General features: G+C 43.9%; 1 protein-coding gene across 1 annotated transcript; it reads right to left on the reverse strand.

The window, feature by feature from the left end:
• Positions 1 to 225: 225 nt before the first annotated feature.
• Pelp1 (proline, glutamate and leucine rich protein 1) lies at positions 226 to 24563 on the reverse strand. Its single transcript, XM_026381897.2, has 17 exons — positions 24132 to 24563; positions 17042 to 17106; positions 16210 to 16315; positions 13763 to 13912; positions 13447 to 13518; positions 6549 to 6608; positions 6127 to 6277; positions 5811 to 5940; positions 5589 to 5676; positions 5051 to 5139; positions 4854 to 4970; positions 4593 to 4740; positions 4307 to 4466; positions 3424 to 3479; positions 3050 to 3256; positions 1420 to 2937; positions 226 to 1271 (listed from the first exon to the last, which is right to left on the reverse strand). Exons 1-17 carry the CDS (start codon positions 24378 to 24380, stop codon positions 1179 to 1181), a joined length of 3459 nt encoding a protein of 1152 aa, XP_026237682.2. The 5' UTR covers positions 24381 to 24563; the 3' UTR covers positions 226 to 1178.

Raw genomic sequence — 24563 nt, forward strand, 5'->3', positions numbered from 1 at the left:
ACAACTGGTGAGTCCAGGGAACGGCCTATGTATTATATTATTACAACTATTCTGGGGATTTGGAATTTTTCAAAACAAGTTTGGGGAAAATTTTTTTAAACCATACTAGTTCAAATGCTTTCAAGGTATACACAGAAAGAAGAAATGACTCTCTTTTCTGTATTCCTAAAGTCTTTACTTGTGTTCATACATCAATAGACTGAATGAAGACATCATGGGGCCCCATCTCAAGCCCATAATTCTTGGTACCTCACAAACAGCTTCAGGCTCATGGTTCCTAAACAAGACCTAGAATAAATATTAACTGCTTAAATGCACCACACACTAATTGGAGAATACCTAGGTATCAAGAGTGGGCAGCCCCTGGATATGCTTATGAAATTCATGCCCATGAGGTGTTGGGAGAACAGGGAGATTGTCAAAGGACTGGCCCCAGGACAAAGTTCACTCCCCAGCCCCACTGACAATGCCCCTTTAATATGGGGTACCCAAAGTTCACAGTGCACAGAATTTAATGACAAAACTTTCAATCAACTTCAGTCTGAGCCAGATGCAGTGGTGCACACCTGTAATCCAGCCTCAGTGGTCTGAGGCAGGAGGATCTAAGTTCAAGGCCAGCCTCAGCAAAACTATATCTCAAAGTAAAAAAAAAAAAAAAAAAAGGGCTAGGGATGTGGCTCGGTGGTTAAGCTCCCCTGAGCTCAATCCCCAGTGTCCCCGCACTACCACAAAAAATCCGTTTGCTTTCAGAGCAAGAGACTGCATGTGCACAGGCACAGGTTCACTCAGCAGGCTGCTTACTCCCTTAAATTCTTACATTATTTCCCACCTCTAATTACAAACTCAAAAGCAGGGCTGCATCTTTTAATTCCTTGCAGTCTTAGCCATACACACATCCTTGCATATACTTAGTATTATATGAGAGCAGAGAGCAAAAATTCTAAAATTCTGACTCTTAAATTTGCTGAGTGACAAGACCTCCATTTCTTCTATAAATCAGTGTTTCCTCCTCTATACAATAAAGACAACATGACAGCTGCAGGAACACTTGGAGACTCTGGATACCTTGAGAACTCCGGGCTCCTGGCCGGGGATATACTGTGGCAAGAGCCAGAAGCCACATCAATATCTAAGGATATAACTTTATTGGAAACAAAGTGTTGGGATGTGGAAGAGAGCTAGGAGTCAGGTTCCGTGGTAGGTGGTGGCTTCTCATCATCAGGGGGGCAATCGATGAAGTCAGCCAGCATGGCAGCTGTGTCATCCTGCTCCTTTTAGGAACAAAGACATAAGATTTGAAACATATACATAGGTATACATAGAAAAGTGGCAAACCTCTTCCCTAATAAAAGCAGCTGCACCCCATTTCCCCACCAGCCCCACCTTTCTAGCCAGAGTGCTTCTCCACCTGGCTCTCACCTTTTCCTGGAGAACTGCAGCCTCTGTCTCTGTCTCCATCTCTTCTTCTGCAGCTGTCTCTGGTGGGGGTGGCACATTGTCACCCCCACCCTCAGTCCCCTCTTCCAGCAGGGTTGGAGGAGCAGAGGGTTCTTCTTCAACAAGCTCCTGAGGAGGTGGCCCTGCCTCTGGGCTTCCCCCTTCCCTCTCTTCCTCGGCCTGAGAAGGGAGCACCTCGGGGGCTAGGGTAGGGGCTGTCTCAGTTCCATGCTGCTCCTCTGATCCTGGTTCCTCCACTTCCAGCAGCAGCCCAGGCTCTGGTTCTGGCTCAGGGTGCTCTTTGGGAGACTCTGGAGGAGGGAGAGCTGGGGGCAGGGTTGGGGGTGGAGGTCCACCTTCTTCTACCTCCCCTCCTGCTGAGCCAAACTCCAAGTCTTCAACCTCTTCCAACTCTTCTTCCTCCTCCTCTTCCTCTTCCTCCTCTTCTTCCTCTAATTCACCTTCTTCCTCCTCAAATTCTTCTTCAAACTCTTCTTCCTCCTCTTCTTCCTCTTCAAAATACTCTTCTTCCTCCTCTTCTTCTTCCTCAAATTCTTCCTCCTCCTCCTCCTCCTCCTCTTCTTCCTCCTCCTCCTCTTCCTCTTCCTCCTCCTCTTCATCACTGCTATTAATATTAATAACTGTCAAATCCTCTTCCAGAGCTGGGGGTCCTCCCCCTCCAGGAGTCCCCTCAGGGACCAGCTGCGGTGGCGGGAGTGTCACAGGACCAGGTACAGGTGGGGGTGGGGGTGGAGGGAGAGGCCCTGGGGCTGCAGGAAGCTCTTCAGGCTCCTCCTTGGCTGGCACAGGAGGGGATGCTGTTGGGGGCCCAGTAGGGGCAACAGGGGGAGGAGTGGTGCCCGAGGGTGGTGGGGGTGGCAGGGGCGGAAGCCCCTCAGGCACAATCACCACGCTGTCATCAGAGTCGCTTTCTAAGGAGATCTCAACATCAGATGCCTCCTCCTTATCATAGTGGACAAAGGCTGGTCTAGGCACTCTCCCCCCAAAAGTTTCATCTGGTGGGATGGTGGGTGGAGGAGTCCCACTAGGAGCAAGGACAGGGTCCTCATTGGAGCCTGCACGGTGGTTCTCAGGGCCAGGAAGGAGCCGAGGGGGTACAGATACCAGGCCTGGGACAGAGAGGCCTAAGTGGTTGGCTGTGGCTGGGGGTCCAGGGCGTGCTGAGGGCACAGGGCCTGCAGAGGGTATGGGGCCTGCTGAGGGCATGGGGCCTGCGGAAGGCATTGGGCCTACTGAGGGCATAGAGCCTGAAGAGGTCAATGGGCCTGCTGAGGGCATGGGACCTGCAGAAGGCATGGGACCTACAGAAGGCATAGGGCCTGGGGGCTGGAAAGGCGGAGCTCTGAATGGAGACGGGGCCTCAGGAGGGGGTACAGGGGCAGGTGTGGGGCAGGTGGGGCCCATGGCCTGTAGAGGAGGAACTCGGGGGTGAGTCAGAGCAGCACAGGTCACCAGTGCTTCCGAACAGAAAGAGGAGACCTAAGGAAGGAAGAAAAGGCCACTGTGACCCTCAAGAATACATGGTCTCATGGGCCAGCATAACAAGAGAATCCAATAATCAAAGAGGGTCTTGGGCCCAGTGAGCAGTTACCTCAAGACTGTCCTCTCGCTGACCAAGGGAGAAAGCTTGCAGGGCACAGGCAAGAGGAGGTGGGCAGCGAGGAGAAGGCGCCAGCAATAGCGCCAGCAGCAGGCGGTAGAGCTCACGGCGGCAACAGGAGCTGGTATATGGGGAGCTGCCCAGGACCTCACCCTGCTGGACACCCATGACCAGAGGCAGAATCAGATCATGCAGTCTCTGAAAAGGACACAGAGCATACCTAGAAACTTGGCCAAGAATGCCCAGACGGTCTCCAGGGCCTCCTCCCAGGTTTCAATGGACCCACCTTAGGGGGCACCCCCCATACACATGCAAAGAGCAACAGCCCCCACCCCCAGGCTCCATGGAGAACATGTTCCACTAACCCTGTGAGTCTCCTCCTTGATGAGAGGCCCACACATGAGGATGGTCCGGCTGAGGCCTGGCAAAAAGAATAGTATGTGACCTGTAGGCAGGCTACTGACAAGATAAAGACTGAAGGCTTCTGAAGCATACAGCCCAACAATAGCATCCGGCTGCCACTGAGCACCCTGGGCAAGGCATTTATTTCCTTCCCTTGGTCTGCTTTCTCATGTATAAAATGGGGACCATAAAAGCCCCTCTAGGATATAAGGCTATTGATAATACTTAAATGAGATAATGGAGGTACACCATTATAAATGTGCCCTTAGGTACTTGGACAGTTGACTCCCTGCTTCACATGGGGTGGGGGAAAGTGAAATACATGGGAGCCAAAGGAAAGTCACCCATTAACTGCATAGCATCCAATTACTAACTTCTATTGATAGATTAGTGGTTGCACTGGAGGCAAGGAAGCTTCACCAGGCATCCTGCCTTATAGGGGAATGTGAGTTCCAAAGGCAGGGATTTCCCCCAAGAGCTAGAATTGTATCTAATACATGGGTACAAAGTGTCTGTTAAGGGGCTGGGGATGTGGCTCAAGCGGTAGCGCGCTCGCCTGGCACACGTGCGGCTGGGGTTCGATCCTCAGCACCACATACAAACAAAGATGTTGTGTCCGCCGATAAATATTAAAATTTAAAAAAAAAAAAAAAAAAGTGTCTGTTAAGTAAATGAAAGAAGAGAAATGAGACTCTGGAAGGACAAGATGAACTATCAGAACCCCAGTCTAACAGCAGGACCCAAAACGCCACCTGCAGCCCTCATAGCTGCATGGCTGCTTCTGCTCCTTCTGCGGGCTATGGCTCCAAGCCTTCCCAGAGCCACACAGGTCCAGGCGTCACCAACCTCTCAGCGCAGCTGCACAGACATCACTGTTGGCATTGTTCTCTCCTTTCCGGTGGCTGGGTGGGGCCATAGCCTCCCCTACATCCAGCTTTATCTTCTTGGGGGCACTAGGCTTCCCAGTTTGCAAACCCCCATCAGGGCTCCCCCGAGGGCTGCGTAGCTGATGGTAGTGGAAAACACTAATCAGGTTATACAGAGGCAAACAGAAAGGCAGGACAGATGTAGGAGACAGAGTAGTGAAGAGGCACATTTGGACAAAGGGCACAGGAGATAAGTTCTCACTCACCTTAAGGGCATCAGACGGTGGGGAGATATCACTGAGTAGATGAGTGAGCAGGGCCTCTCCAGAGGCTCCTCCCTGAAGCACCCCTGCTGAGGCCCCACAAACCTGCACCCACAGCTCTAAGATAGCATATACTTTGGTCCGAATAGTGCTATAGTATGAGCAAAGAGGGTAGGTTATAAATGGAAATTGGTTGTGCCAGAGCCCCAGGTCCACCTGCATGCCTTCTCACCCTCTCCCCTTTATCCCCTCCTGGATGATCACCTGTAAGGCCTCTCCTGGCCAGGAGAGAGAGTATCCCTACCAATGCTCCAGGCGTTGAGGACCTGGGGGAGCAGGCGACTGATCAGAGCCCCAAAGCGTAAGAGCCGGCCTCCACACCTGAGGGCAGAGATGGAATGGTGACGCTCATTTCCTGCAGGCCCGAGATCCTTCTCCACACCCAGCTAAATCCCACTCACGCAAGAATGAGTGCAGAGAGCAGGTCCAAGGCTTCAAGGTGGATAGACGGCAGCAATAGCAACCTCAGGGGACCATCTCCAAGCAAGCTCTAGAGAAAAAAAATCAGCAAACGTAAGGACTGGGAAAAGAAAGCAAGAGCCAGAGAAAGGCAGAGCAGAAGAGTGTGACTTTATACATTATGTACAAATAATTAGGAACCTACTCCTTGGCCACAGCTCACACAAAAACAAACTCCAATCCTCTAATAAGACCCTGAAATGGAGGATAACTAGAGGATGGCTGAGCTTCTCAGTAACGACTCAGCTGATCCCCAAAGTCACCCTCCAATAAGGAGGCACTGGCTATGTGAGAAAATCTACTTTGACACTGGCACTTGTGTCAGGGAAGCACAGTGAGTTATGGTATTTGGACAGAAATAAGGAGCCATCTGGGACAGCTTCAGAGATGAGTCTGTTTGGGGAGCTTCAAGTCACAGTGCTTTCCTAGTTGCCCAAAGTCCTGAACAAGGGCTATGTATAAAGGACAAAGTCCACTCACAATATTCTTGCCACTGACACTGAGAGTCCGGCAGATGAGATCCAGGACTTCCTGCACAGGCACGGAAACAGGAGCCCCAAACTCAGAGCTAAAGAAAATAAGAACAGGGAGACCCTCAGAGCAGGCTCCCCAACATGGCTCCACACCCACCTCAATCTCCCTTCTTCACGTTGAAGTTAACTCTCCCATTCCAAGACCCTGCTCCTTCTAATACCCACACACCTGAGCATAAGCCCCAGACAGCGGGCCAGTCCTGAAAACCTCTGCCGAAGGCGCAGGAGGACATGGGCATCACCATCTTCTGAAGGGGAAAGCAGCGTCTCCACTCCAGGGCCTTCATTCTGAACAGGAGCTGAGCAGCAAACAATCACCTCATATACTATCTTCTTTCCATTCCTTCCTTTTTCATCGGTGGTACATGACCAGCTATGTTCATCCATTTTGCCTAGCAACCAACTGCCCCGCCTCTCTGGACCTCCCTCCTATTCCCTCCTGTCAAGCTCCCCAGTCCTTATTGACCATCAGCCCTGGTCCCTACCCGTTTCTGCGCCTTCATAGAGGGCCCCCAACAGGCTGTGCAGTGAGGCCAGCAGGCTGTGCAACTCCTGCTCCCAGCTCTCAGTGTGCTTCAGGCCCTGGGAAAAGCCAGCCCCTAAGGAAGGCAGCCTGGAATAACACTCACAGGCCAGCTGCAAGAGGAAGGGCAGAAAGCTGGTCAGATGGAACTAGCTCAGCTGTGGAGCCCCCACCCCTCTAAAACCCAAGAGCTGGAAATCAAAGGACGCTCAAGGGACAGTCAGGCTTTCGGGTCCAGATGGGCATAGGAAAGTAGAAGTCGAGACTAGTGATGTTAACCATGGGGAAGTGGAAACAACCCAAAAGCTATAAAAGAAAAGCTAATAATAAACCATAAGAGGCTCAGATCCCTGAGTTCTGTATCTCTCTCCCCACTTCCTTTACCTGCTGGAGCTGAGGGCTCAAGGCATCCACTCGAGACAGGAAAAACGAGGCCAATTTGCCCTAGAAGGGAAAAGAAGGAAGAGGTTGTGAGGCAGCTCCAGGAGCCAGAGATGCACACCCATCCATTCCCAGTGGCAGACTCTCCACCCAGTCTTTCCTACAGACGCAGAAAGCACACTGCCTACACAGGGCAGTGAAGCCTGGTATCATACATTCTTTCATAGCAGGAAAACACCCTGCATGTCACATCTGCTCCTTAGCCTCCTGTCTGGGGAGAAAAGAACCTGGGTCCTGCACTACAGACAACTGGACTCCGTCCTGCCAGTTTTTACAAAATTACAATCATCTCCTTCAACCAAGGACACAGTCCTAAGAAACAATCTCTACATTCCAACCCTCTACCAACTCAAGACACAGAAACCAGAGTCCAAAGCTGGGAATCAAGGCACTCTCTAGAGGTTATGAGGGACAGGCCAGTGGAGCAGAACAAAGGCAGCAAATCTGAGCAGTAACATGACAGTCAGCAAACATCATCTCTGCTTGCTATGAGAAAACTCTGGCACAGGAGTGTTTAATCTGAGGGCCACAATTTATTTGGAAATAAAATCAGAGGCCTTGAACATAGAAGATGAAAAAATTACATCATTATTTTCACTAACTATAAGTGAAATGTAGTGTTCCCTTCAATTGGAAATGTAGACAAATGGCAGTGTTAGCAGTACCTTTGACTGTCACCAACAGAACATACTTATTTTTATTTCATATTATAATGGTAACATCTTGAAATATCATCCACATGCATGACAAATTTAAAATTACAGTAGTCAGAAGACCTGCTTCTAGATTTATAATGAATTCTTTTAATTTTATGTTGCCTTAGTATCCATTGTGAATACAAACTGAACGTTCTTATACCAGAAGCAGGGCCAGTGTCCAATTCTCCACCTTCTCCCAATTGCTCAATGCAAGTGATCCTGGTATGTGTCTTGTTCTCTTGGTAGCCAGCCCTCAGATCCAGCCTACTGGACTCAAGGCCCCGCTGACCTTCACACCATGAATGGGCTGGGAAGATATGCCAGAGTGACTACTTCACTGTCACCTCCTGGAACCCATGCTTGATTCCTTTAAACACATCAATTAAAACTTCCAAGGGAAATTTGTCTGAATAATGCCCTAGAGTCAGAAGTGAGAGTGTGTGTATGTGTACGCATGCATGTGTGTATGTGTACGCATGGTCTGTTTCCTCATGTTCCCTAACCTCTTGTGTAAGTAGCCTCCAGGTATGCCATGTATCCTATAAGGTCCCTGGTAGGACCTGTAAGTAATAAAATCTTTGTTCTCTCTAGGTTTCTCCTAATCACTGAAGGAAAACTCATCTTAAGACAACTTAGATTAAAAAAAGACCTTGCTATTTAATGTATTAATAAACTAGAACATACTACTCTATTTTAAAAACTATTTTAAGAGACTAGCTTTCCTTAAAATTCTATGCATTTTATTTTACGAATTCAAAAATATTACTCCAATAAAAACATTACACTGCTGGGTGCAGTGTACACATGCTAATAATCTCAGAGACCCCGGAGGCTGAAGTAGAGGATTGTTAAGTTTGAGGCCAGCCTCAGCAACTAAGGCCCTAAGCAACTTAATAAAACCCTATCTCAAAATAAAAAAGTAAGAAGTTGAGGATGTAGCTCAGTGGTAATGTGCTTCGTTCAATCCCTAGTACCAAACAAACATTACTCTCAGAAGGGTTCGTGGCAAAAAAAAAAAAAAAAGAAGAAGAATACAACAACTGAAATATAAACAGGAAGAAGATAACATTTCTACTTTCAGAGAGATGTAAGAGTTAATCAGGTAGACACAATAGCCAAAGCTGGACAGAAAGAAGATCAGGAGGGAATGATGCTGAGGCTAGAGAATAGAACTGAGCTTGGTTTAGAAAAAAAGGCTGCAATCCAGATCATGAGGCCAGAGAGAGAAAAATGCTAAGGAAAGCTACAAAATCACAAAATGCCAAGAGAGAAGCAGACTGAAGTCTTGAATTCTGGATTGGGAAGTACTAACTTTATCCTGGACTCTGTGGCACCCTATGTACAAAGGTGCACTTCCAGAAGACAAATAAGCCGTAGCACCAGGCACAAGGCCCAGCACTAGGGAGGATACTAGGAATAGAAGCCTCTGCCAGTGTGTGGTTCAGAAACCAAGTTCCCAAGGGTTCCCTATCTATCTGTGGCAGGAGCCGCATATAGTTTCCCATATTACACTTCAAGATTCTCACTAACCATGAGACAAGCACTGTTACAGCTAATCCCAGGTAGGGGAGGATCCAGGACCATTTCCCTTAGGATTCGGAGAGCATTTGTATGTCTTATATGGTACCCAAGGTCTCCTGACTCACTTGCTTCTCCAAGGAAGACAGGTCTTCAAGAAATTAAGAATTACCAAAGCCTCAACTATTTGGGGCACTTGGTCTTTTGGGCCAACTTATTACTCATGCTTTTTTTTTTGAGACTCTGGCTCAAATGGCTGGACTGAGGCCAACAGAAGTCTGCTTGTGTGTCTGTAACAAAACAAACAACAGTGCAGTGACATGGCACCAACCACAAGATCAGCCCTGGCTAACCCATAAAGCAAGCCAAAGTTGTTCCAAGCTCACCTGAACATTTCACTTAAAACATGCATGAAGCCAGGCGCAGTGGCATATACGTCTAATCTCAACAGTGCAAGAGGCTGAGGCAGGAGGATTGCAAGGTTAAAGCCAGCCTCAGCAACTTATTGAGAATCTTAAGCAACTCAGTGAGACCCTATCTCTAAAACATACACAACAGGGCTGGGGTTGTGGCTCAGTAGTCAAGTGTCCCTGAGTTCAATCCCTAATACCACACACACAAAAAAAAAAAAAAAAAAAAAAAGAAAAGAAAAAGAAACAATATACATGTAACACACACACACACACACACACACACACACACACACACACACAGTCCTAGGTGTATTACAAGGGTAGGGTTTGTCTCCCCCCTCATTCTCATTCCAAGTAACTACTAATCAACTTAGCAAGGAGGAAGAAGTGAGGTAAAGCCTCAGCAGAGACAGACTTCAGGAACTCAGAATGTTTGAGATTCTTCATTTGGGAGGTATTACCCCTGAGATGGAAGATTGCAACTGCCCTGGGAGCATCTGGGAGGCAAGACAAAAAATTGATAAATATTTCAAAATGGCAACTATCAGTTTCCTAAGTACTGGTCTGCAAGATTTTACAAATATAGACTGCCCCTAATGCCTTGCATAAAACAGATTCTTATCTGAATAGATAAAGCAATAGACGAAGCCAAAATCCTCAACAGAGGGAAGGATGTTTTCCAAATGACACTATTCTTAGAGAAATAAAGGCAGGCCAGGTACAGTGGCACACACCTGTAATCCCAGTAACTCAGGAGGCTATAGCAGGAGGATCGAATATTCAAAGCCAGCTTCAGCAAAAGTGAGTCACTAAGCAACTCAGTGAGACTCTGTCTCTAAATAAAATACAAAATAGGGCTTGGGATGTGGCTCAGTGGTTGAGAGTCCCTGAGTTCAATCCACAGTAACAAATAAATAAATAAATACACAAAGGTAGGCATACTCTGCAACCACATGTGAATGCTTTGTTGTTTGTTTGGAAAGAGTACACAAAACACAGGCCATAACTCTAAAAACTATACTGTCTAAAAAAGGCTTTGAATTTTACACATCAACCTCCCAACTACTCACACTGAAAACTTAAGAGGCAACCATAGAGGAACCACTTAGCATTCTAATCTCTGTGACTATTCAAATTTCCACTCTTCAGGTAACACTCAATTTCCATTCTGCTTTTACATGGGGATGCAATTAAATGTAAATACCAAAGAAAGCTGAATCAAAACAGACATTTGTAGTATAATCTGAGAACGAACAAAACATCTTGCAAGACAGGCAGTTAGTAAAATGTCAGTAAATAAATCTTTAGTAATTGTTGGTAAAATCCATGAGTTACTCCAAATACTTTGTTTCTTTACCAAAATCCTGTCCTGTCCATTCAAAGTTTCTATTAGCTGTGGTTAAGAGCATTCATATGAAAACAAAGAATCAACAAGGAAATGACCCATCCTCATGCTCACTAAGAAATAGCACATGTTCTAGGACTTTTCAGATACTGCAAATAACCAGTTACAGAGGTCTCCCTCTTAACCATGGGGAGCACATTTCAAGAACCCAAACAGATGCCTGAAACCAGATAGCTGAAAACCTATATACTATGTTTTTGTTTTACTATACATACATACCCATTGTAAAGTGTGAGTTATAAATTGGGCACAGTAAGAGAATAACAACTAATAATAAAACAGAACAATTTTAACAACATATTGTAATACAAGTTATGTGAATGTGAATTCTCACATATGCTCATGCTCTTGATACTTTAATAGCCATCTCAGTTATCAGACTATTTCAGCATCATAATGCTTGTGTTCAAATAACCCTTATTTTACTTTATCATGGCCCCATAGAGCGAGAGGAGTGTTACTGGCAATTCAGACATGCCAAAGAGAAGCCATAAAGTTCCTCCTTTAAGTAAAAAGGTACTCCATTTACAAACACACAAAAAAAAGTACACTGAGGTTGCTAAGACCTAAAGTATGAACAAATCTTCTATCTGTGAAATTGGAAAAAGAGAGAAAGTCATGCTAGTTTGTTCCCAGCATGAGGCCAATTATCATTAAATCTATCAGTTTATATATAATAAGAAAAAACATTTGACCTACAAGGCAACACCTACTGGTTTTTAGGTATAGCTCACACCCAATTACACAGATGTGCCAATTACAAATGACCCTTAACTGTTGCTGTTTTAATAGAATTTGTAAACTGTTACTGCTTTAACAGAATTTGTAAACTATTCATATCTGTAGCAGCTCCTTAAAAATCAAAACTGGACCCCAGCCCGACGCACGGAGGAGGCAGAGGAGATGGCCCTGGCAACCAATGCATGGAGGAGGACACTGACCACATACACGTGGAGGAGGAGACTGACTGCACTGCAACCCCCCATCTACCAATGCATGGCCCTCCCAGTTCACTTCCATCTAGAGACAACAGCCAGGACAAGGAAGACTATAACCAAGGTTCCTGCAGGCCTAGTTAAACCAGAGGCGAGGTATTGGTAACCTGCAGGGACACTATAAGATTACAGAATAAAAATTATAATACCTCAGATCTGCACTGCCAGAGAGGAAGACACATGAACAACATGAAAAAACAAAGGAAGAACCTGCCCCCAAACAAACCAAGATGTTACAATAATAGAATCCATTGACAACACAGTAAATGAAATGTCAAGAGAAGGAATTCTGAATGTACATAATTAAAATGATCTGCAAACCACAGAATAAGATGAGAGCGATTATAGGCAACAATTGATCATTCCAACAAAGAGATAAGAGGGCAAATACAGGTAGCAAAAGATTACTTCAAGAAAGAGACAGACTCTTAAAAAAGAAAGAAAGAGAAGAAATCCTTAAAGTGAAGGAAACAATAAACCAAATAAAAACTTTAATAGAAAACATCATTAAAGACTAGACCACTTGGAAGACAGAACCTCAGGCAATGAAGACAAAATATATAATCTTGAAAATAAAGTTGACCACACAATGAAGATGGTAAGAAACCATGAACAGAATATTCAAGAATTATGGGATAACATGAAAAGAACAAATCTAAGAATTATCAGGATAGAGGAAGGCACACATATACAAACCAAAGGAATGCACAATCTTTTCAATGAAATAATATCAGAAAAATTCCCAAATATGAAGAATGAATTGGATAATCAAATATAAGAGGCTTACAGGACACTAAATGTACAAAACTATAACAGATCTACACCATGGCACATTATAATGTAAATGCCAAGCGTACAGAATAAGGGTAGAATTTTAAAAGCCACAAGAGAAAAGTTTCAGATTACATACAGGGGGAAACCAATTCAGATCTCAGCAGATTTCTCAACCCAGACCATCAAAGCTAGGTGATCCTGGAACAACATACACCAAGCTCTGAAAACAAAATTAATTCTTCCCCTGGCCTCTTCCCTCATCTGTGCCATGTATAGTCATTTTGTATGGATCATGACAAGTGGTGTGGAGTGGGGTGACAAAGGGAATTTAGGCAGGAATACAAAAAGAAACTTTTGAAGAGTTGTCCTAGGAAAGCAATACATCAAGAAGGCCTCCTACAGGAACAAAGATAGGATGTAGAAAAATGGGCAAGGCATTCTATAGATTCAGAGAAAGCAAGGCAAGACAAGATGGCACATGTATCTAATTCCAGCTGCTTGGGAGATGAGGCAGGAGGACTGCATGTTCAAAGGGCCTGGGCAATTTAGGGAGACCCTGTCTCAAAATAGAAATAAAAAGGGCTGAGGATGTACCTCAGTGGTAGAGTGACCATGGGTTCAATTCCTGGTTTGGGAAGGAAGGAAGAAGGAAGGAAGGAAGGAAGGAAGGAAGGAAGGAAGGAAGGAAGGAAGGCAGGTGGGCGAGGGGGAAGGAGGGAAGAAGAAAGGGGAGGAGGAGGAAAGAAAGGAAGGAGGAAAGGGAGTAAATGGGTGGTTGGTGGTTAGTTGTGGGAAGGAGTCCATGGGTACAGCCTAGGTCTTAACATCAGACAAATAAATAAAGGTACTGATCCCTGCTGATCTTAGGCCAGTTGCTTAATTCTAATTTCTTGATCTGTGAAGATTAAACAAGTGCTCCAAGGTAATATCATTATAGTTGTTGAGACAGGTGCTTAGAAAGCTCAGAAATGGGATCTGAGGTTAAGAGTGCTATCAAGGTTTATATTGGTGGGAAGAAGAGATTCCATGAATACTTACTTTGAGAGAACCACAAGCCCGAGGGAAATAGGTCATACAAGCCTTCATTCCTTCTAATGCTGACTGCTCACACTGTAGGAAAAACAGAAAGTCAGGAAGAAGGAAGAGATCAAGAGCCCAATGGCCCCATGTACATCCCCCACTGCACTCTACTACCCTAGAAGGTCCTTTCTCTACACACTCACTTTTTTCTTGCTCCTCCCCCATCCCACTTCTTGATCCTATTTCTTAATTACTTCTCACCACATTCTTTAATCCAAACAGTGTAAATAAGGGCAAAGACTCCTAGGGGTAAAGCAGTGGGGAAGTGTCTCACCTCTGGTCTAAGGCCCAGCAGGGAAGTGAGAAGTCCAGGAAGGTGGTTGATGGAGATGTCCCGAAACAGTGTAGGAAGTTGGGCTGCATATCGGAGTAGGTCCCTCAGAACAGCCACAGCCAACTCCATGGTGGGTGGAGGGTCCTGGGACTAAAAACAACAACACCCATGCTGCCAACCTCACCTCCACTGTCACCAAGAGGAGGAACAGGAGGTATAACAACATAGGGCTTTTGAGAAACATCACAGTCAGTGTCAATAGTATCATCAAATCTACTACTGTAGGGAAAAAGGGCCACAGAGAATATACAGATCCAAAAAGAACATATTTGTCTTCAGAAAGAACTTGTGCTTAATATTTTAATATTGAAAGTATCTGGAATCCCAGGAATATGTTAGGAAGGGAAAAACAAACAAACAAACAAACAAAAAACAACTAAAGCCCCAACCCTTTGAACCCTTCAAGGCTATATGGAGACACTTCCAGTCATGACAGATGGGATGCTTACGAAGAAGGATTCTATATAACACCCAAGGACACATCTATGGTGTTTTCTCCCATTCCTTCTGAACCTGGCTGTCTTCCAATGTTCTCAAGTCCATGAGTCATTCTGGGCATGTCTTCTCCCTAATGCTAATCAATCATCCGGACTCCTTGTTTTGCCTCTGTATCTCTATATATATCTATTTCTCGTTAATTCTACTGCCACCACCCTCATTCAAGCTACTGCAAATGTTCTAGATTACTTCAGTAGTCTTCCACATGGTATTCCTATTTTCATTTTCTCCTTTCTAATCCTTTCTCCACACAGCAGCCAGGGTGCTATTTTTAAATAAAAACTTGACCATCACCGTTACCACCATTTCCTCACTGCCACTGCTATGGTTTTAATGTTCTCCAAAATTCATGTGCTGGAAACTTTTCAACACAATAACGTAGGAAGGTAAGACCTTTAGGTGGGATTAAGTTATGAGGGTAAAATGGGTTAATGTCATTATCACAGGATTGGGTTTATTATAAAAGCAAGTTCTGGGCATGCACACTCATGCCCACAACCCCACATCCAACCTCCCATGTGATGTCACCCACCATGTTATGTTGCCCTCACTAAATGCTGCCTCTCAATCCTGCACTTCCCAGCTTCCAGAACTGTGACCCAGATAAATCACTATCTACAGTATTTTATTATTTTGACTGTTAGTATTTGGTATATTAAGATATCAACTTAAAACTTTGGATGAATTCCACTGCTCTCAGAATAAAAATAAAAATCCTTAATGTGACTATCAAGGCCATACATATTTTGGTCACAATCTATCTTCCCATTTGTGTCTCATCAACTCTAGCCCCACCAGCATGCTTTCAATTCTTCAAATGGCAACTTCTCTTCTGTCAGGGTTTATTCACTCTCACAACATTTTTTCAGCCCAATTAACTACTACTGATCAGTTCAGGAAAGCCCTTCCTAAACCTCTGACCCCAATCCCTACCTCTGCAGTTGGGATCAGATTCTACCTCCATAAAACCTACCTCTGTTTATCACGTCACATTCAACTGTATCATTATTCAGTTAAAGTGTTTTCCATTAGAACAGAAAATAGCAAACTAGGGTCTGTGGGTGCCTGTTTCTTCATGGCCCACAAGCTAAAAATGGTTTTCACATTTTTAAAGTGATGGAAAACAAACAACAGACGACACTTACTTCACTGAGAAAATTTCCCAACCTCTGTATTAGACTCTAGGCACCATGAAAGAAGAGTCCAAGTACACCTTACCACTGTCTGCCTAGAGCTTAGCACACAGTTTGCTGTAAAACTAAGTATAGACATCATCAAAGCATGGAAAAGGAGAGAAGAGAAATTAAAACATTAAAAGAGGAACAAAGGAAGCCAGGAGCAGTGGTGCACACCTGTAATCCCAGTGTCTTGGGAGGCTAAGGCAGGAGGATCATGGATTCAAAGCCAGCCTCAGCAACAGCAAGGCACTAAGAAACTCAGTGAGACCCTGTCTCTAAATAAAATATAAAAAAGGGCTGGGGATGTGGCTCAGTGGTTAAACCCCTCTGGATTCAATCTCCAGTACTAAAAAAAAAAGGGGGGGGGGGCACAAAGGAGTAGACCAAAACAAACCCAGAAAAAGGAATATTATCGATTTAGCGATGACATTCATTACAAAAGCTAACTAAGGAGTGAAGCTGTCAAAGGTTACAGTGTGATAGATCAGATGAATTAAAATAAGCCAGCAGATAAAAATATCAAAAAAAAAGTTTGAAAGGATGTTTCTATTTCAAGTTTAATCTCTCTATTTTCAGGAAATTGCTTCTCTAATCATTCTGTCCTCAGAACTAAATGTCCCAGGCACACACACACACACACATAAAAAATACCAGACCCAGGAGAAGGATCAGGTGGGAAAAGGAGAGGGCAGTAGGCAGCTGAATCCTTACCTGCAACACCTGCTGAATGCTACGAAGCCAGGACACACAGTGCTGCTGGAACATCTCTGTAGGGCTCTCCCCCACCAGCAGGGACAGCAGACACAGGCCCTCAAACCTTACAAGCAAGAAGGGTGTGACACAGTGGGTGGGGGCTACTGACTGCACTTTTATTCTCAAGGGCTCTAATAAAAGACTTCAACCCCAGATCCATTGTGCTTTCCACCTCCTGAAGTGCTTGGAGGACCTAAGGTAAGGTGGGGCCAGCAAGGAAAGAAAGGAGGCCCAGGTAAAGAATAGAAACTTGGGAACTGGAAAGGGTGGATTCAACTCAAGAGAGCTCACAATCAGAAAGAAACTTCCCACCCTTCTGGAAATGGAGAAATCTTTTGAATCCACAGGGTGGTGATAATAGATGGACAGGTGTATATACAGTTCACTCCCTAAGGGAACATACCCCTGGAGAGGAGGAGGGGGAAGCCAGGTGTGGTGGTCCACACACCTATAATCCCGGCAACTTGGGAGGCTGAGGCAGGAGGATCTCAAAGTCAAGGTCAGCCTCAGCAATTTAGTAAAGCCCTGAGCAATTTAGCAAGACCCTGTCTCAAAACAAAATATCAAAAAGGCCAAAGAGCGAGAAATGGTGGCACATGCCTATAATCTCAACAGCTCGGGAAGCTGAGGCAGGAAGATGAGTTCAAAGCTAGCCTCTGCAATTTAGTGATACCCTAAGCTGTCTCAAAATAAAAAAGGGCTGAGGATATGGCTCAGTGGTTCAGTGGTTTAGCACCCCTGGCTTCAATTCTTAATATCAAGGGGGAGAAAAAAGTGTTAAAAGACTTACCGAGTTTTGATGGAACCTAGACGTGCATTACTGAGACTCACCAATGCTCCAAGGGCTGAAAGATTCTAGAAAAAAGAAGTTAGGTAATAGGACATTAAACACAAGCAGAATTCTCCAAGCTTTCCCTTCCCCAGCACTTCCAAAATCCTTTCTGAAGTTACAGTTCCTTTGAGGCCAAAAGATCATCCCTCCAGAGGCCTTTCACCTGTGTCCTCTTCTCCTGTGGGTAACACTCATATCAGCCTCTGAGCTCTTCCTCAACTTCTAATTTGCCTGATCCCTTCCACCATACCACACCCAAAAAATCAGAGCTATCCAAGAAGAGCCAAACTCATCCCTCCATTAGTTTTCAACAATGGGTCAGGTTCACCTCGGATCCATGGAAAGCACTCAGCATAAGATATCCAGAAACCATAGCTGAAGGGACACTGAACTCATTCCCCATCCTTCTGCCTTCATACCCAAGCAAATCCTCTCCTGTTCCTGATTTCCATACAGCTGTAAAGAAGACATCACAGATCTACTCAGCCAGAGTCTTCCTTCCAAGGCTCCCCTTCCTCTCATACTGTGGAAGGCCATGAAAGAGGTTTCCTCATTGGCCCTCCCACAGAAAACTTCTCTACTGGCAGAAGGACCAGACCCCCCTCATGGCACCTGTATCTTCCTAATGGTATACAACACTCATTGTTTCTGTTTTTCTTCATACTGGGTATTAAACCCAGAGGTACATTACCACTGAGCTGCATCCCCAGCCCTTTTTATTTTTTTTTTTTTGAGACAAGGTCTCCCTAAATTGCTGAGGCTGGTTTTGAATTTACAATCCTCCTACCTCAGCCTTTCGAGTTGCTGGGATTACAGGAATGTGCCACCATGCCCAGCATCACTCATTCTCTGAACACACATCATGCATCTTTCTGAACACACATCATGTACTGGGTCAGGTCAGCTCAAGAAATGTTTATTCAAATGTGACATTGTCTTAGATACTGGATAGTTTACTTTCTAGTTAGAGACAGAAAATAAAGAACTGATGAAATAAACACAGGTTGAGCATTCCTAACTCAAATATCTAAAATTCAGAACATTTTGAGTGCTGGCATGACACAAGTGGAAAATTCCACACCTGACCTTATGTGATGGGGCCAGTTAAAACAGGTATACAGTAGCTTATGCAGTGCCCCCAAGGGGAAAAAAGAGACCCTCTTAGTCCCCTTCAGCTGTGATTCTCTTTCCCACAGCTCAAATTTCCCCCACATAAGCCTACCCACAAAAGGTTGTAAAATGGAGGCATGAAGGCCAGACCAGCCAATGACAGGTTCCTCACAATGCCCCACATGGATTACATGCAATACTCAGTGTTTTATTTTGCTGCTTATTCTCTGCTCTCTAATGTAAAGATATTGTTGAAAATTTTTAAAAAGCAGATACCCCTATAGGTAACCGTAATAAGAAAAAAGCATGTGTATTTACTTACAGAACATAGGTGTTCATGATAACAGAGATGATGAAGATGATGTTTTTTTTTTATATTTATTTTTTAGTTTTCGGCAGACTCAACATCTTTGTTTGTATGTGGTGCTGAGGATCGAACCCGTGCCGCACACATGCCAGGCGAGCATGCTACCACTTGAGCCACATCCCCAGCCCCAAGATGATGTTAATATTGGGGAAAATGTACCTACAGATGACATGGTGAAAATGTGTGAAGGATTTACTGAAGGACTAAAGCAATATGCATTCGTAACTGAATAAGAAATCATGTCCATTTGTAAAATCAAAGAGACTTCTAAATCAAAAAATGTTAATGGGGCAGATGACTAGAGGAAACATTTAAAAAAGTCATCCCAAAAAATGCATTCTCATTCCTTCAGGACCCACTTCCTAGTCTTGCAGCTGCTTCACACGTTTGTTTTCACTTAAAAAAAAAAAAACTAAAACAGTACACAGTAACCTTTCAATGAAAACACATGTAGGTGCCATTATTTGCAGATACTGGTATTCAATAACTGATGCAGGGCTTTTCTTGCTTTCTTTTTTCCTGTGGGTACCAGGGACTGAACTCCAGGGCACTCAATCACTGAGCCACATTCCCAACCCTTTTTTGTATTTTTATTTAGAGACAGGGTTTCACTGAGTTGCTCAGTGCCTCGCTGAGGCTGGCTTTGAACTTGTGATACTCCTGCCTCAGCTTCCTGAGCTGTTGGGATTACAGGCATGTGACGCCACACCTGACTCAATGCAGGGATTTTGATAATGTTTTTGTGCTACTTCCTTATCATTTACTGTATTAATGGTGTGTCATATCATATTTTTCACTGTAAAGTACTTAAGTATTAATAAGAAATGATTGCTTAGCATATAAATTCATTGCCACAAATGATGGTGATACCAAACAACCACAGATTGTCCACATGGGTGACTGAGAGCATCAGCTTCACTTCTTTACAGTTCAATGTACCCAAACTTTGTTTTATGCACAAAATTAACTAAAATATTACATAAACTGGCTGCAGTGGCACACACTTGTAATGCCAGCACAAAGTGGGAGGCTGAGGCAGGAAGAACCAGGTTTAAGACCAGCCTCAGCAATTTAGCAAGACCCTGTCTCAAAATAAAAAGAACTGGGGATGTAGCTTAGTGGTAAAGCACCCCAGGTTCAATCTCCAGTACCAAAAATAATAACAATAAAATGTTCCAGTACATATATGTCAGATGGTGCTAAATGTTTTAAGAAAGAATAAAGCAGAGTAAAGAAAGAAAGCAGTGCTCTGAGTAGGAAGGGAGTAGTAAAATGGGCACAAAAGTCCTCTCTTGAAAGTCTGTGTAGGCAGAGACCTAAAGAGAAATGAGAATAAGACACACCCTCATATGCTACTGATAAAAATGCAAGACGGTCATTTTGGAAAAAACAATCTGGCAGTTCCTCAAAACAATATGCATAAGCCAGGTGCTGGGTAATCCTAGATATTTGGGAGGCTGAGATAGGAGGATCACGAAGCCAAGGTTAGCCTCAACAACTTAATGAGATCTTGTCTCAAAAGAAAAAATAAAAAGGCTGGAAATGTAGCTCAGTGGTACAGTGATAGAGTATCCCTGGGTTCAATCCCCAGAACAACAACAACAAAAATGGGGTTATATGCAGAGTGAATACATGACCCAGAAATTCCACTCCTAGGTTGTTTTATGCACAAAATTAACTAAAATATTACATAAAATGAAAACATGTGCTCACAATAACTTGTATATAGTTCAAAACAGTATTATTTTAATAATGAAAAAGTAGAAATAATTCAAATATCCATCAATTTCACAAGGCCCTGTCCAAAAAATAAAAAGGGCTAGGATGTAGCTCAGCAGGAGAGTGTCCCTGGGTTCAATCCCCAGTACCAGTGACCACACACACACACACACAAAAAAAATTATAGAAGTAGACTAATGGTCACCTATGGCTGGAAGCAGTCAGAGAGGGTTGATGGGAAATAGGGACTATCAATGGGTACAACGTTCCTATATAGAGTGATGAAAATGTTCAAAACACAGTGATGGTTGCACAACTCTGCAAATACAAAAAAACAAAACAAAACAAAAACAAAAACATTGTATTGGGGCTGGGGATATAGCTCAGTTGGAAGAGGGCCTGCCTGGCATGCACAAGGCCCTGAGTTCAATTCCCAGCACACACACACACACACACACCCACCAAAAAAAAAAAAAACAACTATTGTACCCTTTAAATGAGTAAACTATACAGTATATGAATCACATTTCAATAAAAACTTTTTTTTTAAAGGAGAGAATTAAGCAGAGAAGTGACATTATCTGACTTATGGTTAAAATAAGTAAATAAACAAAGACAGACATACCAGATTATACTGGTGCATACTATAATCTATAAGCTACTCCAGAAGTTAAAGCAGGAAGATCACAAATACAAGGCCAACCTGCAAAACTTGGTGAGACAGTCTCAAAATAAAAAAATTTAAAAAAAAATAAAAATGGCTGGGATGTAGCTTAGTGGTAGAGCTCTTGCGTAGCATGTATGAGGCCCCGGTTTGATCCCAGTATTATCTCTTTGTAACCTGGTAAGAGTGTGGATAAAAAGCTGTTAAAATCCAATTAAATTCTGAAGGTAAAGCTAATGGAATTTGATATGAATATGCATACGGGATATGGATGGGAGATACTGAGAGAAGTCAAAGATAACCTCAAAGTTTATCACTTGATAATTAGACAGAGGTGCCATTTACTAAGGGGAATGATTCAGGAGAAGTAGGTCTTGAAGGTAAGAATCAGGAATTCAGTTTCAGGTATGTTAAATCTGTGGTATTTATTTAGCATCAAAATGGAAATGCCAAACAGGCATTGGGTAGACAAGTCTGGAGTTACAAGAATTCCTGGTTAAGATGTGAATTTGGGAGTTTTTGGTCATGACATTGGATCAGTTCACCAACGGAATAAATAAAGCAGAAATAAATAAATGGAATAAATAAAGCAAAGAAGCAATGTGAGGATTGGGTTCCTGGGAACTTTAACCTTTACAGAGGTCAAAGAAATAAGGAAGAACTAGTCTTTACTGGAAAAGACTGGAAAGGAGTAAACAGTGTGGTAGGAGGAGAATTGAGAGAGTGCTATCCCAGAAGCCAAATAAAGAAAGTCTTTTAAGAAGGAAGGATTCAGACACATGGTGGCACACACCTATAATCCCAGTAGCTGGGGAGGATGAGAGAGGTAAGAGGATCCCAAGTTCAAAGCCAGCATCAGCAATTTAGCAAGACCCTGTCTCAAAATAAAAAATAAAAAAGGGCTAGGGATGTGGCTCAGTGGCTAAGTATACCCAGGTTCAATCCCTGGTACTCCCCCCCAAAACAAAGGAAGGAACAATCGACTATACTAAATGATATAGATGGGTCAAGTGACATAAGGACTCAAATTTGACCCATGAACTTACTCTCTTAATGGTCACTAGGATTACCTTCAAGAGTTACCAGATCACCCCAAAAAAGTGTTTTGGCAAAGTGGCTGAACAGATTAGCCCAATGAAATAATCATCATAGTAATAATCTATTCTGGGAAGGAACTTTAATGGATGGCAAAACAGATGAAAGGTTAAGACATTTCATCTCCCAAGATATCTATTAATTACAAATAGAAAAATCATAAGTTTATATTGAGAAACCTAGAAAATACATCTTAACCCAGAGATGAAAATTAATATATCAACATGGAAAAAAAATAGACAGTATATGCCTCCTGATGTGGATGCTCCAAGAATGACACACCATAACTTCTGCAGAACTCCTGCTGAAAATGCACAATCTCAATCTAAGGAAAACCCAGAAATACCAAATGGAAGGGCATCTTACAAAACAACTATCCTGTACTGTTTTGTTTTTCTTTTTAGTACTAGAGACTAAACCCAAGGGCACTTTACCACATTGAAATACATCTCTAATCCTTTTGATTTTGAGATAGGGTCTCACCAAGTTGTCCAGTTTGGCCTCAAACTTGCAATCCTCCTACCTCAGACTCCTGAATTCCTGGAATTAAGGACAGAAGCCACCACCATCAAGTTGATTTTGACCTTTTTAAGAGTATTGGGCCAGGTGTGGTGGTGCAAACCTGTAATCCCAGCTACTTAGGAGGCTGAGGCAAGATGATTGCAAATTTGAAGCCAAACTGGGCAACTTAGTAAGTCTATAAATTTTTAAAAAATTTAATGAAAGGGCTGAAGTAAAGATTCAGTGGTAAAAGAACCCTGGGTTCAATTACAGTACTGCAAATAAATAAATTAAATGAATTAAATGTTGACTTGTGGGTAAAGGATATATAGGATTTCTTTTAATCTTTCAACTTTTCTGTGAACTTTAATGTTTAAAAAAAAGAAGAATGGAAGCAATCAAGTATAGAGAATTATTTTGAGGAGTTTTGCCATAAAATAAAATATAAAAATGGGACAGGAACTGGAGGGTAAGTTTTTTTTAAGCAGCTTTGAGTTATATACTGATGAAAATAATCCACCAGAGAATAGGGGAAGTTGATGATGATGGAGTAGAGATCTGCTGAAATAAGATTCTTGTGTAAGTGGTAAGGGAAAGTGTCTAGTACACATGCAGAGGAACCGGCCTTATGTAAGAGTATGGACAGCTCATCACTAGTAACAGGGGGGAAGGCAAAGCATTTGTCACAGGTAAGCTGGTCAATATGGTGGTGGAAGTCTATGGAAATTACCATCCATCCATTTCTCCTTTCTCCATGATGTCTAATTTATCTACCTAGAGATAAGAACAGTATGTTACATATAACCCATACCCAATAAATATTTGATGAATGAAAATCTATGGGGAAGCAGCAGGATTTGATAGAGTGCTTATGGTAAGGTGTGTGAGGAATAAAGTATTCAATATGACACTTGACTCTCTACTCATGCTTTCCCTCCACCTCTGAGCCTCTGGACAATAACCTTTTCAGTTCTTTCCTACCCCAGGGCCTTCCCACATGAGTTTTCCTCTAAAAACCCTCTCCCATTTTCTTTCCTTACCCAACCCCTACTCATCCTTAAGGTCTCATTTTACATTCCAGTTCCCTTGGAAAATCTCGACAATTCTCCGGATTAGGTTAGAGGTTCCCTGCTTAGGATTCAATTTTCATCGCGTTTCATTGCGCACTGCTCATCGCCATCATGCCTGTAAATGGAGAGCCTAGTACAGCCTTCGGCTTTCAGTAAAACCACGTAAATATTTATGCGTTGAATATGTCCGTTAACTCTGTGCAAACAATCCCCAAAACAGGTATCTCCATAAGAAAACGCGACTGGAGATCATTCAATTATTCAGTGACCAGGCCTGGAACTGACTCCATTCCGGAGTGCCTACCAATAGCCTAGCAACAGAAAAATGAGGCCTAATTTTTCCCCTAGAGAAACGGCGGATAAAAGGGAAAGACGTGAATCTCGTCTGAAATGATGGCTGGATTCGCTTTCTGCCGTTCTCCCCTCAACCTCCCTACTGCAGCTTCGGTGCAGCGTAATCCTGGCCCTCGGGTGCCTCGCCAACCTTCCCACAGAGCCGCGAGCACGCGAGCTCAGACTTACCTGGGCCCCGCCCACCGTCCCATGCAACCGCAATAGGCACATGAGCCCGGGCAAATGTGGAACCGAACAGACAGGGGGATGCACAGGAGCAACGGTAGACCCCGTTCGCGGCTGCAGCAAACCGGAAACGCTCTCCAGCAGCAGCAGACGAAGACGCGGGCCCGAGTTCATCGCCGAGAGACCCCCGGTTCCCCCGGGAACCCCAGCCGGGGAGCCCGCTGAGGGCCCACTAAGAACGGCTGCCGCCATCTTCCCCGGGCTCTACTGGTGGCGTGGCGCGATGACGCAAACACACCGCGACGGACGCGTCTTGAGAAGGGGGCTTACGGAGGGGGTTGTGATCCTGCGCACTGGCTGAATGGAGGTGGACTCCCGGGCTCAGGCTGAGTGGGAGCATGCGCGGGGTGGAGGGGCCCCGGGGGCTGAGACAGC

This window comes from Urocitellus parryii, chromosome 7, assembly GCF_045843805.1.
Source record: "Urocitellus parryii isolate mUroPar1 chromosome 7, mUroPar1.hap1, whole genome shotgun sequence".
NCBI lineage: Eukaryota > Metazoa > Chordata > Mammalia > Rodentia > Sciuridae > Urocitellus > Urocitellus parryii.